The 15210-nt window shown below is 40.5% G+C and overlaps 1 protein-coding gene across 1 annotated transcript in view; it reads right to left on the minus strand.

Annotated features, from left to right (window-relative positions):
- Positions 1 to 1904: 1904 nt before the first annotated feature.
- ANO4 (anoctamin 4) overlaps positions 1905 to 15210 on the minus strand; it is a 387697-nt gene continuing 374391 nt past the window's right edge. Inside the window, exons 27-30 of the mRNA XM_090041055.1 lie at positions 14266 to 14385; positions 10199 to 10304; positions 6008 to 6203; positions 1905 to 2349 (exon numbers count right to left, since the gene is read on the minus strand). Of these exons, the coding sequence (XP_089897181.1) occupies positions 6012 to 6203; positions 10199 to 10304; positions 14266 to 14385 (418 nt within the window). The 3' untranslated portion in view covers positions 1905 to 2349; positions 6008 to 6011. The remainder of the gene's footprint in view (positions 2350 to 6007; positions 6204 to 10198; positions 10305 to 14265; positions 14386 to 15210) is intronic.

Consider the following 15210-nt stretch of genomic DNA (forward strand, 5'->3'; position numbering starts at 1 on the left):
TATATGTGTGTGTGTGTGTATTATATGTATATACAATATATATATATAATAAAGGGGTACAGTATCACAGTTTTTTACTTCAGTTTTGTGGATTGAAATACTTTAAGCATTGTAAGCCACGATCAAGCCTATGCCACTGCTTTTCCCAGCAGTAACATGGGGAAGGCACCCACCACTGCTGCTTTTCCCTGCCACAGCATGGGAAGCAACTGCTCTCAGAGCTCCATACTGCTGAATGCAGCAGAAGCTCCATGTCCCTGAGCTGGATCTGGCCCATGGGCTGTGGGTTGATGATCCCTGTCTGAAGCCGATAATCTTGTGGCTTAATGCATTTAAGTCTATACATGACACAAAGCTAGGGTTTCAGTCAAATAATCTCCATGGACCCAATGTTTAGGTCACTAGATCAGAAGCAGATGATGCAAAACAGTTACAAGAAGGCTGAGGACATGGATCTGAAGACTTTACACATAAAGGACATATACCAAAAATTCTGTACAACAATAATAATGCCCTTGCAGTGCTTGTGGCCCTGATTCATCTGCCATTTTCACTTACAATAATGCCTGTGAATGAATTAATACTACATTAAGCTGGACATTTTCTGTATTAGGATACCTGATTTATGGTGTAAGCCTGGGACTTGTTTATTCCTGTTCTTATGTAATTACTTCAGGAGAGTACTTGCAGGAAAGTCAAATTAAGAATAGGTTATATTTTTTCAGGGGTAGTTGGGATGCTAGAAATGATATTGTAAGGGATAATAGAAAAATCTTAATTAAGTTACAGCAGGTAGAGAAATCCATCAGAGTAGAGGAAATATGAACTTGTAGAAATCTTAACTGCTTCTTTGGGATGGTTTCCAGTCCATTGATCTGGAGCAGATGCCTTGGCCTTGAAGAGATACACATTTGGGACTGTGCATGGGCCCATGGGGTACCTGGTTTATTTCTAGTAGGCTCCTATGGGTTACTTCTGGTCAGTGGAATAGCCATTTCTTTTCCTTGCATTTCTTGTACTTGTATTAATGGACTGATCATAAAATAGTTGTGGTCAATTTTTCTCCAGGATAATGTCCTGTCTTCTGCTAGGTCTACCACATCAGGCAGTTTTGCCTGGGTAAAGATAGCAGGCCTTTAACCAGGAGGTCATGACTTCCTTCTTAAAAGATTTTAATCAGCATCTATTACAGGGGTAAGCAATGTTTTTTGGCCAGAGTGCTGAAAAAACCACAATGTCTACCTTGGAAGGTGTTGGAGTGCTGACATGCTGGAGCCTGGAGCAGCTGTTTGCAGCCGGCCCCTGGTTTGCTTGCAACAGGGCTTGCAGCCTCCCAGCCACCTGCTCGGGGCAGCCTGGGCTCCGTGACTGGCAGCAGCTGCCAGTGTGGTGGTGGTGTGCTGAGCAAAATGGTCTTGCTTGGCACGCATGCTAGGGGTTGCTGACCCCTGAGCTATTAAATAATGGAAATCAAGAGAACACAACACTTTCCAGATATCACTCAGATTTCTGTGGGACCAATCCTTTCTATTGGAAACACAACAGGAACCTAAAGGTAACACAATGGAGTCAGGAAAAGAAAGGGTTGACAGGTTTTGGTTATTTTTTTGCTTCTTTTATGTCCTATTTACCTCCCACCCCAAACTAGGGAAAAATAAAATGACTTACTAAGGCCCAACAACAAAGATTTCATATGCATAATTTATTTTAAAGTTTATTGCATCACATTATACAAGCGTTAAACATGGCTTTATGCTGATGATGGTTTTTTGTTTTAAGTGTGAAAATTCAACATTCTTCTCCATAGGATTTTTTTGTTCTTTTTGCTATTTACAAATAAACAATCTGTCTATATATTTTATATATATATATATATATTATATATATATATGGTACATAACATAAGTTCCCCTCAGAAAGATCTGAAATAAAAAAGAATTGAATTGTAAACAGGGTTTCAGTTGTATTATTTGGTGGCTTGAAAGTAGGTGGTGGGTTGAATTAGGCATTTTTTGTCAAAGTATCCAGGTTCTTCATATACATGTATTATTCTAAGATCTGTAAAACCAACATGGGACAGAATGCAAAAAACGTAGCAAACAGGCTGAAAAACAGTCCTAGTATATAATATTTCCTTGGTTTTAAAAACTTGAGTATAATTGCCCATGAAGTACATGCTCGCTCTGTTGAGAATGATCTATGGATATCAATCATACACTGGACTGCAAAACAATTTCACAGTAAATCCTCTGAAGTGTACTGACCTGCTTGGCTATGTAAAATGTCTGTGGCATGCACTGAAATTGCATTTATTTTTCCCATTCTCTTGAAGGTAGTGCTCTTGTGAAGCTGGAAATAGTAAAACAGAAAACAGGTCCATCACCTGAAGGTTTAAAAAAATTATATATATATATATAGTGCTTCTTATCAGATAGATATATAGATATATCAGACAAGAATATCTGATATCTATATATGGATATCAGATAAGCACAATCTTATCTGATATATATATATATATATTATCTGATATCTATATATAGATATCAGATATGCATATATAGCTATCTATATATAGATATCTATATATCAGATAATAAACACAATACAAGCATACATTTTTTCCCCCAAAGAACTCAGTATTTCAGTTTGTTGTCACAAGGCTAACATGTTTATTACATATTTTTCCTTTTTATATATAAATATATATATGTAAGTGTGTGTATGTATATGTGTCAATTATATATATCAATTTTCAGTGAACTGTTGTATAATATTAGAAAGAACTTTCTCACTAAGAGGGTGGTTATGCACTGGACAAACTATCCAGAGAGGCTGTGGAATTTCCATTCCTGGACATTTTTAAGAGCAAATCAGACAGACACTTAGATTGGGATGGTTTAGTAAAGGAGGATTCTGCCCTGAATAGAGAATAGACTAGATGACCCCTGGGGTCCCTTTCCAACCCTACTATTCTATGATTCTATGAGAGGACCCAAGCCTGTAAGACTTAAGCAGTCAAAGAATGGGAGTGGAAAGAGCTCAGTACCTTTTTGGAGGTTCACAGCATCTTACAGGATAAGGCTGAACATAAGCCAACCTTGATGGTTGCCACCTCCACACTGTCAGTTTATGCAAAACCTAAGATGATAGCCTGGAGTAATTTAGAGTCACGAAAACTCATCAACATGTAGCTGTGTTGAACACTGGTCTCACAAGCAATCAGCTATGATTGTATCCTTGGTTTGCTTTATTTATTCTGGCAGGTTAAACTGCTGAGGTTCTTTAAGAGCAGAAATCAGGTTATGTTGTGGCATGCTGCAATGCAGAGTTAAGAATTTTTCAGATTTAAAATGTCAGAGCAATATCTCACCAAAGGACGTTTGCATGGGTTAGTATACATATTTAAGACACTGAAGGTGCATCTACACGTGATGCCACAGCTCCGTAGCAACACAATCCCATATTATAGTGTGCTGCTATAGCGACATAGGGGCCAAAAATAACTGTGCACTGCTGGCATGGCACAGTATGGGCTGTGCCATCATTTGCATAACAGTGTAGGATTTAACTCTGCATAACTCTGTAGGATTTGCATAACAGTGGAAAGTGCTGGTTTTTCAACCAGTAAAGTTGTGTAAAATCATGCAAAAGCCAATTTCACGTAGACAAATAAATCAAGATGACAGTGATTAGTTTGTATAAACTAAATGATAGCACAGTAACAGTGGAGCCTTAGGGACACATGTAGATGTTCCCTGATTTCTGCATGACTTATGTTTTATTTTACTACTTGGCAAACACGTTCTAGAAGTGTATCACCCATGGTTTTACAGAGCTTGCACAGCGTATACAAACTAAGTCTACTTGATTTACTTTTCTACATGAAATCAGCTTTTGCATGATCTTGCACAACTTTACTAGTTGAGAAACCAGTACTTTCCACTGTTATGCAAGTCCTACAGACAACTTGAGAGGGCAGTTGTGAAACATCAACCAATTCATGCACATCCAGGGGGGAATTATATCACATAGCTACTAGCTCACAGAGATGGAAATCTCATTCTATTTTGCAGTGCCCTTGTTCACAGCCTGCTCCAAACAGAAGTAACCTCCTCATTCACTCTCCATGGGGTAATATTACTTATAATCTTTTAGGTTTCATGCCTCATTACCACGGCACAAATTCAATCACCATAGAACAAAGTCAGTCCTCAAGTCCTTTCCCAGTCATCAGTAGCTATCTCATATAAGCAAGATTACAGGTTTTTGCTTGGGCCTAGGGTAACCGATCATGGGACCAACTGTGCCCTTTCATCTCCTGTGTGGAGGAGAGCTCTTCCTTAATTAAAGGAACAAGATGGCCTGCACTGCCAAGCCCCCATGGCCCGGGGCCTAGCAGCCTGCGCTGGACTCCCCCCTGTCCCCCGGCATACTGATGCAGCAGGAAAGACGGTGATGCAGCGGCAGCGCACCGGATGTAGCAGGAGAGGCGGCAGCCTGAACAGGCAAAGACGCCTGTTTGGGCCTCTCAGGTAACTGGCATATTTAGTTATCCGGCACCCCACATTCCCTATGGGTGCCAGATAACAAAGTTTTTGCTGTATTCCTATAGAGCAGGCCTCTGAGCTCTCCAGTTCCTACTTATGCAGAAGATGCCATTTTATATTCTACAGGAATTTTAGTGTTATCACTAGGGAGCAAGAGATGGCAGACTCTTAACAACATTCAAACAGTACATTCTGATCTGTATCACACCACCTGACACTCATTCGACTGCTAGTCCCTAAGATTTTCATCTTCTTCGGGATGAAGTGATTCTGGGACCTTTTAGCAGATGAAAGCTGACAACTTTGCAAAAGAATCTAAACCTAAACTTCATCACTAAGTGTTTCTAGTCATATCAGTTACTAGCCGATGCTTCTATTGGCCAATTCTATTTTCATTACTTGTCTAGATTTGTCATGTTATTCTGTAGATAGGATTTAATGACATTTCCTATTTTTAACCTCTTAAAAAGGTTTTTGGAAGGATGTCTTTACAAAAGAACAAGGTTAAGAGTCAGAAAATCTTGAGCAAATGAGCCTTCTCCCACTATTACTCACTATTAACCTTTTGTTTCTCAATCTTTTGCTTAGGCAAAGAGATGTTTGGAACACAGAACATCTTTTGGCTACATGTTGAGCATCCGCTAAATACAGATGGGAGCTTCTTGGGGAAATTGCACTACAAATAATTCTGTGTTATAGCTCATACTACACATTCCTTGCATGACCCAAGCAAAATGTCCAAAGACCTGATTTTCAGAGGTGTTGAGCACCAGCCAGTCCTCTATGGAAGTTGCAGCGACTTGAAAATGAGGTCCCCAACTGTTCCAGATAAGATTTTCAAATATAGAAAACTGAAGTTAGCCATCCAAAGCATATTCAGATGTTCAAAGGTGCTGTACTCCTAAACCTTCCAGCAGGCTTCTCAGGGCTCAGACAAATGACTCATTAATACCAACTTGATTTGTATCAGTTTGTATTCCTAAAGACAATCAAATTCGGGATTCAGGTCTGGAAGTTTGATTTTAGCCAAGTCCCCTTGGCAGAGAATGCTTTGTCTCTAGCTTTTATGTACTTTATCTTGGCTTATTGTTCTTAGGTTTTGGGAAAGCTCTTGACTAAGAGTGATTCCTAGATCAAAATTTGATCTTTAACAGCTGGGATTTGATCCAGTAACTGCTTTGAAGATTAGGACCATAACCTTAAACTGGCTTTGGAAACTGATCTGACGGCCAGGGTATACTCACCTTGGCCTAAGACTTGGAAAAGATTTAACTTTTCATAAGATCTTCTGCATGATACATTTTAAATTGACATGCACGTGTCAAAATGTCCGTGTAGCAGAAACTAAGTAGCTCCCATCCACTCTGTGTCTCCCTACAATCCAGTATAGAATATATATGAATTATTTTATAAAGTCAATAAAATTAGTGACTTCTCTTAAACAACTTCCCCCTCACCCAGTCACGGCCACTCATTGTGATATGATTTTCCATTTTTCTTTCTCTCCTTCCGCTCTTTTTGTAGACGTTCCAGCTCAGCCTCATACATCATTTCCTGAATCAAGTACTTTTCTCTCCTCATCCGATCCCTCAGATCTTTTGGAAGGTCTGGGATTAAATAGGAAATCAGGTGCTTTATGCAAAAGACAAGGTGCTGTGAAAACAAACATTTGGAACATGAATTAAATAAAATTGAAAACTGTAGTAAAATGATTTTTTTAAATTCATTTTAAGAGGAGAGGACAGTCTCCGGTTCACAAAAAATGTGGCTCTAGAGTTAAAACTTGTTAAAAATTGAAATACGAAAGTCTTAACCCTGTAGTTCTCTTTTACATAAAAATTCTTGCAGAAGTTAATATAGATCTAGATTTGAAGAAGACTAACAAGATCTTTCATAGAAAGTTCATCTTTCAGTTTATAAATTAAGGCCCCCAGCTGCAGATTCAAACCACTGAGTCTGTGCTTTGAAATCAGGTGGACTGTGCAGGCCACAGGGGGCCTTTGTCAGTGGATCACACTTGTGGATTGGGGTCAAGAGATCTAATGTTATTTTTCCCCCAGGAAAAATCCATAAATTTTACATGTAAATAGTTATTCCAAACTGAAGATAAAGTATACCTTCCTCTCTAGTTAGGACTTTAACTTTGAGTACTGCAAAAGAGAAGCCGCAGTTGTGTTTGCTACAGATTCTGTCTTCAGCAGGATAACACTGTGGTGTGCTTTATTACACCTAGAAAAATTATCCCTTTAGCCAGAGCAGATTTACTGTATCAATTAGCTGTGAGATTACTAGACTTTTAGATACAGATAGCAGAAAGTACTGTTTTGAGTGTTTAAGCCAGGGCCATTCACAAAGTAGTTATGCCCCAAATAGCTCAACACTGGGCACGTCTAGATGAGATGCTAACTGCACAGTAATGTCTATTGCACAGTAGTATTAGGCTACTGCTCAGTAAGCGTCACTAAAAAACCATGTGCCAGTGCTACTATGCAGTAGTGCAAGTTACTGTGTGTTGATTTAGCACTTAGTTAACCAGGTACTAAAAGTAATGCGTAGTAACTATGGTGCATTAATGAATGTGTAGATGCGCTCACAGATGCTAGGTTCAGAGTGAAGTATCAGCTACAGTAATTATTAACTCAGTGACAAAGCTACCTTTATTCACTTATCTCTACTGAAATTGTTATTTTTCCTGAGAGCACCTTAAGTTTATTATATGCTTTCTAAAGAGAAGGCTGAAGGCCATGTTCATGCCTCAAGCAGGTTTTATGTCAGATGTCTCCAAACCAGTTAATAATCTGAGGATCCTGGTTGGCTGTAATTTTTTCTTTCTTCCTTACTTTTTGCTCCCTGTGCTTTCTCAGATCCATATGGGAATTTTCCCTATAGGTTTCCTCATCCATACAACAACCTCTTAATCATGACTTTGAAATATGATCACCTCAAACTGGTTACACAAGGAACAAGATTTAGTTTGTGCCCACATATCCGCTTCTACCAGGCTGACTAACCACATTTACTATATCACTGGATCCTAGAAAAATTGCAGGCATACCTGCTCAGGAGTAGATTATATCGTGCAGAGTATGCCTGCATGATACTGTGCAGTGGTAAGAAGAATAAACTAAGCTGGGTGCAGGGCTAATTTGCCCAGGTGAAGTACCACACTAACGTAGTTAGACCTCTTCCATGAGCTCAGGTAGCTCAACCACAGAGAGCCTAGCACTACATTGTGCCCTCTTAACATAGCCAGAGTTTTGAGTGTACAACCAGTCATAATTCCCTGGACAGAAAATGGAGAGGACTGGCCAAATCTATCATGCCAATGATTCCCCAGAGATTTATTTATAGGGACCACATCTTCATTGAGACAGTTTCTTGGTCATTTCTACTACAATTCACAGTTGTGTGAATCACTTCCCTTCTCTTTGGCAACTACACTTGTTGATTTACATAGAGAAATGGTATTATACAAATGTTGAATCCTGTTTGGTACCTGGAAATAAAGAAGAAAAGTTGGTACCTTGTGACCAGCAGGTTTTCAGCTGACCATGATTAAATGCATTATGGACCACAGTTTGAGTCAGTATAATTTGGGACTCTCTGCAATATTAATATCAAACTATGACAAGTAGAAAGCACTACGGGCTGACAGTAATGCACCAGTCTAAGGCTTCAGTCAGGATAAAACACTGCCTGCTGTCAGGTCCACAAACAAAAGTTTAAACAAATGCTGTTTTAAAACAAACGATTCGAGTAACTTGTAACAAATATGGCTAAGAGTTGAAGGGTTGACCAGAGTTTTACTTATCCTTGTTCACTCATTTTTGTGCCTTCTTCCATCCTGTCCATTCTGCTAAATGCCCCTGTTATGGCAAAAAAACCTCACTTTCTCCTTATTCTTATACGTATTACAGCAATTAGTTGGGCTATTCCTATGTTCCTGTTCACACGCAGATACTACAGTTCACAGCAATGATAGTGGAAACAGAAGAGGTGTTATGTAGCAGGGTTCTACCAGTCTTTTTTCCCCTCTGAATGTGGTTGAGGCAAAATTCAATGGAATGGAGTGATACCCTACAGAAATGGTCAATATTGGTCAAAAAATAAAGCTCAAAGGAGCTACAGTTTCCAGCGTCCAATTCAGTGCTCCAACTTGACCCAGGCAGGTCTGGAGATTGCATTTATTAAAGTTTACAGAAGCCAATCGGTTCCTGCCAAGATAATACAGTTTTAGTTAAGAAATAAATTCGGGGGAGACTGTCTCCCATTATATGAAATGAAAATAAGCGTCATTCCAATTCAAATAATTTAATTCTGTAATCCAGAGAGATGTTGCAAAAGTCCAATCCAAAATAAAATGGCAATGCAGTACATACATCAACTGGTAATTTGAGTCACTTGATAAGGAATATATAAAAAATCTATAATAATTATATATCACTTTCTGAGCTAGATATAGTACTTTTGAACTGCTTTGCTATAGTACAATGGCAGTGTTTATAGGGGCTAATCAAAGATATTTTTAACTTGGGCTTGCATTGGCTTTTGCCCAGGACCATGTAACCCAATTTTTAGGGATTCTGAATGCTCAGATTCCAGGTTTTAGATAACTATTGCTTTGTTATATTTCTCTTGCATCATTGAAATATCAAATACATCAAATTTACTCTTTGCTCGTTTGGCCAACGGATCTCTGGGTCTTCTCTAGGATAACTGTCAGAACACTACACTTCGGGGGCAGACAGAAGTGCAGCCCCCCACTGTAACTGAAAGGGCTTTGCAGAAAGCATTCTGAGTCTGTACCTTTTAATTGTAGTGGCAAAGACACTAAAATCTGTAATGAAAACTTCCTTTATCCCAAATAGTTAATACATTTGTGGAGTAAAATAGTTTTTAACTATAATGTAAAAAATAGCAAAAGCCAAAGGTTTTAAACATTCTAATAAAACTGTTTTCTTTTTTCAGTTGCTCAGATTTCACCTTCTCAACTCTTATGATGTTATACTATGCTTATTCCACTGTCATCACAAAGTCCTGCAGCCTAAACATTAAAAAAAAGAAGGGGGGGAAGAATAAACAAAAGAATGAATCTTAAAAACTCTTCTAGGTCTAAACAAGAAAGAAAAAATTCTTCTAAGCCTTCTTTTCAATGTATTCCTTCCTATTATTCCATCCATCTGTTATGATAGGGCTAAGTGAAATCTTGCATTCACTTCGTTTCCATGATCTAGAATTCACCAAGTGTTCACCCACAAATCACTGATTTGTGTCTATGACAACTGGGATTTCACAGTGGTCTCCTGCTTAAGCACCAGTGAAACATAGGGATGATTAGTTTTCAAAATCAGATGAGATCAGATGCATGCCACAGTCTTTGCACATCATTAAAGGAACAAAAAAGGCTCCAAGCCTATTTTCAACCCATCTTTACTCTACCATTATAGGTCACCAGTAAAGCACATTAGGTAACCTTTCAGTATATGTAGCTATTTAGAAATACAAGACTGGGAAATTCAAAGCAAGACAGAAACACTTGAACCTATCAGCTAAAGCTCCAGGATTGCTATCCAGGATCAGGGCTGTGAAAAAGCCTCAAATAGAGATAATGTTTTAACAAGTACACTTGCCCTGGAATGATAACTGACCTCAAATACTATAATAAAAGCCAATCGTGCTGCTAAAACATGCCAGAATTGCAGTGTGTAGCCATAGGGCACTGGAGCATGAGGAGGGTCTCGATAGTCTCTGTACCTGAAAAACAAAGAGAACATCATATTTTAGAGATATGATAAAACGCTAGTCTGGATTATGAAAAAATAATTTTGCTCGCTATTCTTTTTTCTATAATGATCTCAATGTCAGGTGCTCTAAATTATAAAACATTGGCCCAGTTCTCTACTTCAATTCCCAGTGTAAATCATGTATAACTCAATTGAAAAAATAACCAACGCAAGTCTTGCTATTGACTGCCAACAGGACCAGATTCTCACTTAGGGATGTTACCTGCCCAGTGCAAATCCACGTAAGGGAATCAGCTCTGTTGTTTTAAGTAATGTCTTTTGAAAACATAAACACTTAACAAAAAAATTAACAGAGTTTTATGGTAGAATAGGTAGACTTAAGATAACTATAAACCCATTCAAAGCCTATCATATATCAGATACATTCATCTATGGAAAAACTCACTCTATCTGGAGTCTGATTTCATAAGTAAAATGGCAATTCCAAAGCAATTTGACACAAACTTAATCTGAAAGTGAAGGGAAATTTGGCTTCTGCCTAATCTGTTTCCTGCGCAGGATTGAAAACTAGTTATAAAACAATATCAGGAAATGTCACATTAAATAACACTCTTACACATAATCTCTAAACAAGTTTAAAGAACTGAAAAAAGCTACTTGCACAGAAGAAATAAACTGAAAGGTATATTATATCTCTATGATGGGCAATCTGCATTTCCGTCTAATGCATGGACTTTTCAGATTCAAGAGGACACTTGACACAAAATAAGCAGGCTAGAGATTTTAGTCAGCACTGAATTCTTATATTCCAGTAGCATCAGTATGAATTGTTTTTGCTGCCAGCTAATTCCCATATGCAGACAAAACATTGATTCTTCAGATGAAAACTGTTTACAAGCAGAATTTTAAAGGACTGCAACAGAAGCACCTGGCTAGAAAATCTAGGTAGAAAAGTACATCAAGTTTCTCATATTTGCTGGAGAAAAAACTTCCATACAATCAGCATGGTATCTCTCCCACAGCAGAAAAAAATCATCTCAGTAATAGTAATGGTAAATTATTAACAGATTTTGTCCACCAACACTACCCTGCTGAAAGCTTAAAAGCTTGCTCTCACATCACACAAATCATACGTTGATATGGAGTCCTGTAGTCTCTTTAGAAATTATTAAAAACTAATTTGCATCCCTTTCAATATCTTTCTTTAAACTGAAGTTAAAATTACCAAGTGTTTCAGCAAAATTCAGGTTTGTTAAGTGTCTTGTGAATTCATTAGAAGGAAGTCAGTCACTCTCTGAATTCCACAAACAGAAATGGATATATTCAATAAGTAAACATACTCTAGAAACCACATAGTTATATCCAAAGATCTTTCAGCAGCATTTTGAATTAACCCACACATACGATAACACAGGGCTAGCACCTACTTTTACTGAAATCACAATCAAAGTCTATCAGTGAGGCTAGACTCCCTTTCTGTATTGTTGTTGGCTCCCACCGCCCCATCTTTATGATGTACAATGATTTTTTATTTAATGGAGGGCCTGGTTCCGTGTCTCATATTTTTTATCATGATAACTTTATTTTTAGTACTGTCGTAGAGTCCCAGAACCCAAGGCTGGAAGGACAAAAGTGAAAGGAAAGATAATATATTGGTATACTTTGCTATTTTTACTATACTAGCCAACTGCCCGTCAAGAATGACGGGGGGGAGGAAGGGGACTGGGATGGAGTGCCGCCACCTAACGCCCCATGCTGCTGCTGTTCTGCCCCTTGCAGGGAGCGGGGTGGGGGAGCCGAGGCCAGCGCTGCTGACCCCGGCTCCCCCACCCTCTGTCCAGTCCTTGGAGCAGCTTCAGAATCAGGGCGGTGCTCTCTCACTCTTGGAGCACTCTGATTGGCTGTTTCCGTGAGCCAGTCAGAGTGTGAATAAAGCATTACGGCCAGCTAGACAGACAGACGTAGGCTTTTAAAATATTAGAATACTGTTCCAGCTGTGTTAGTAGGATTTACACCATTTCAGGCCAAATCCTGATACCTCCATCTAGTGCTTACACAGGGAAAACTCCAAGTTACGAAAGGTTCTGTCTACAAAGGATGTAGGATTGGGACTTTTCTGAATGAAAACAATATGTTGCTTGTTTCCTGCTTTTTTAAGATATCAAAAGCAAACTCTGTTTTAATCTGTTCAGTCAATGGTCAGAGACAAGAAATTTTATTCAAAATACCATGGCTAACAATTTGGAACAAAAGCTAAGTACAGACATTCAAAAAGCCCAAGGCAGAAGCAGTTTAAGTTTTGCGCTTTACTCTAAGTGCCCTAGATTAGGTGGGGAACGAACAGAACAGATGTTCATCCTTCAGTGGGGAGGTGTGCAGGCTGCTGGCACTGCCCAAGGCCAGCAGGTTGGGGGCGCTCCCACACACCTCCCAGCAGGATGCCAGCCAATGCCAAGCCCAGCTAAGCCGCCAAGCAGCTGGCCACCTCTGATTGGCCAGCATGCCCCTCTCCCCAACTCCACCCCCCTGCTAGTGGCAGGCTGTCAGCGGTGGTGATGGGGGAAAGTGGAGATGCCGGCCCAGCCCCAACCCTCCCCCCCAGACCTGAGCCAGCACAGCTGGGGGGTGAGGGGGGGGCTTCCCTTCCCCACTGCCTGGTCTGGCTGGTCACAGTGACTCCTTTCCCCAGCTCCATCCCCCTCCCCCTGCAAGTGGCTGGCTGGCAGCGGCAGCAGGGGGCAGAGGGAATGAAGGCCCCCTCCATGCAGCCTCCTCAGCTGTGCTGGATTGGGTTTGGGGGACTGGGTCTGCACAATGGGGTACTCTGTTCCCCCTTTCCCCCCACTTCTGTTGACAACTGCCCGGGGGGCGGAGGCGGGGGTGGGGGAGAGAAGCCACACTGGCCAGCCAGGCTGGGCAGTGTGGGGAGGTGGGGACCCCCCACCATGCACCCCCTCTAGCTGAGCTGGCTCGAGTTTGGAGGTGGTGAGGCTGGGGCTGAGGCTTCTGCTCCCTCCCCTCCCTTCCCCCCAGCACTGGCAGCCAGCTGTTTGCAGGGGGGCAGAGCTTGGGGGGAGGACCAGCTCTGGGAAGCCAGTCTGCGCAGTGGTAGGGAGAAGCCCTCACAATGTGGGCCCTCCCTATCTGTGCTAGCTCAGGCTGGGACTGTGTCCGGCCAAGGACAGCTCCCCCCTACACCACCCAGCTGCTGCTGGCAGCTCGTGCTGCCCCCGAACTCTGACTCCTCCCTGTAGCTAGCTCTGTGAGAGCCCAGTCAGCTGGAGCAGATAAGTGCAATGGAGGCTAGCATGACATCCTGTAAAGAGGGGTTAGTGGGGACCCACAAAGCAGCCTGGGATGCCAAGGGACAGCTCTAGCTGGTATGGCAAATAGCTGTAACAGTCAGCTCCCACATAAGGTCTAAGACCGATGGGGTATGGATGTGACTTATTGCAAGTTCAAGTGAAATTCACTCCTGTTCACAAAGCCTCAATAAGGTTTATGCACCACTTAAGCCAGCACAATAAGGCTTAAGGGGATTTAGAGGGTCCATACACATCTGCAATTTAATCCTTCATTTAGAGTCAGCTAGATAGCATTACAGTTGGAGTTAGACCCTAGGCTTGTATGAAATCTCCCAAACCTATCAAGACAAATTAAAGGATAAGCAATTATTACCAATAATAGTGACCATTTGTTGTATTGTTTAAAAAAAAGTAATTTATATGCAGATGTAGAGTATCTTTTTGAAGCCTGGCCAATTTCCAGACTCCAAAGATTAAGCCTTCCTCCTACATGTACAGTACAACTGATGTCATGGCTGCTTTCATTCCTTTCATGGGAACTTTCAAAAATACATTTTTTTCATTTCATTTCTTTAATTCAGAAAGATAGTCCAAGCCCAGAATGAATCACGTTGCTTCTATCTGCTGATTTCTTAAAAGAAAAGGGTTATTTGAGGAGATCCTTACCTGCAATATTTCAATGGTGAACCGGAGAATTCACTTCCGTTTGATGCTGGTTCTGAACGGTTTTCAAAGTCAGACACCAGAAACACTGATAAACTGGCATTAACATAGCCAACCATACATCTGAAAGGGAAGAAATACTGCATTCAGAATGCTGAGTCCTTTCTAACAACAAATCCCACCTAGGAGAACATTTTTGTCTGGATTTCCAGACTTTACACTTTAACAGTGACATAATATTTAAAAGGATGTTGGGGTCATTTCTTTCCCCATCATCCCAAATTTACTTCATTTCATACCTTTAGAAAAAAAATTAAAAACAGATTCACATCAACTCCTTTCTCCATTAGCACACCTAAAATGTAACTGGCTCAAAAGACAGAGGAACCTAGTACAAAGGTCATTCTCACAAAACTCAACTTTTCTTTCCCCCTGGACTGTATTTACATTGCAGTGACTTTAGGTTTCCCCTTTATTCAACTTAGATAACTTTATATTTAGTAACCTACCACATACCCCCAGGCCAATGTCATTTCTTTCCTCCCCCATACCCTCAACTAATACATCAGATGTGATTCTGCAAAAATGGCGACCCTGACTCAAATTCAACCACCTTTAGGTGGGTAAGTAGCACTTAGATAGCTATTTTTTATCCAGGAGTTGGCATTTTAGGGCATTTACACATATTTAGCTCTAGCACAACTCATCCTGTCCTTCTGAACATGATCAGAAAGATCTTCTCCAGCTACTTATGCTCTGTAGTGATTTTATGTTACCTGGTAGCCATGTGCATGTCCAAATACCATGAGGATGGCCCATGATGGCTTTGGCCCAGGTGGTTTTACTGACCTGGCAGAGAAGATTCCCTTCTTCTCAGCCTTGAATGACTAGGTATAGTTAGAGGGTGGAGACCTGTCCATTGCACTGTGGGCAGACCTCCCTGCAAGG

The sequence above is a fragment of the Crocodylus siamensis genome, chromosome 4, assembly GCF_052110815.1.
Source record: "Crocodylus siamensis isolate JL-2025a chromosome 4, ASM5211081v1, whole genome shotgun sequence".
Lineage (NCBI taxonomy): Eukaryota > Metazoa > Chordata > Crocodylia > Crocodylidae > Crocodylus > Crocodylus siamensis.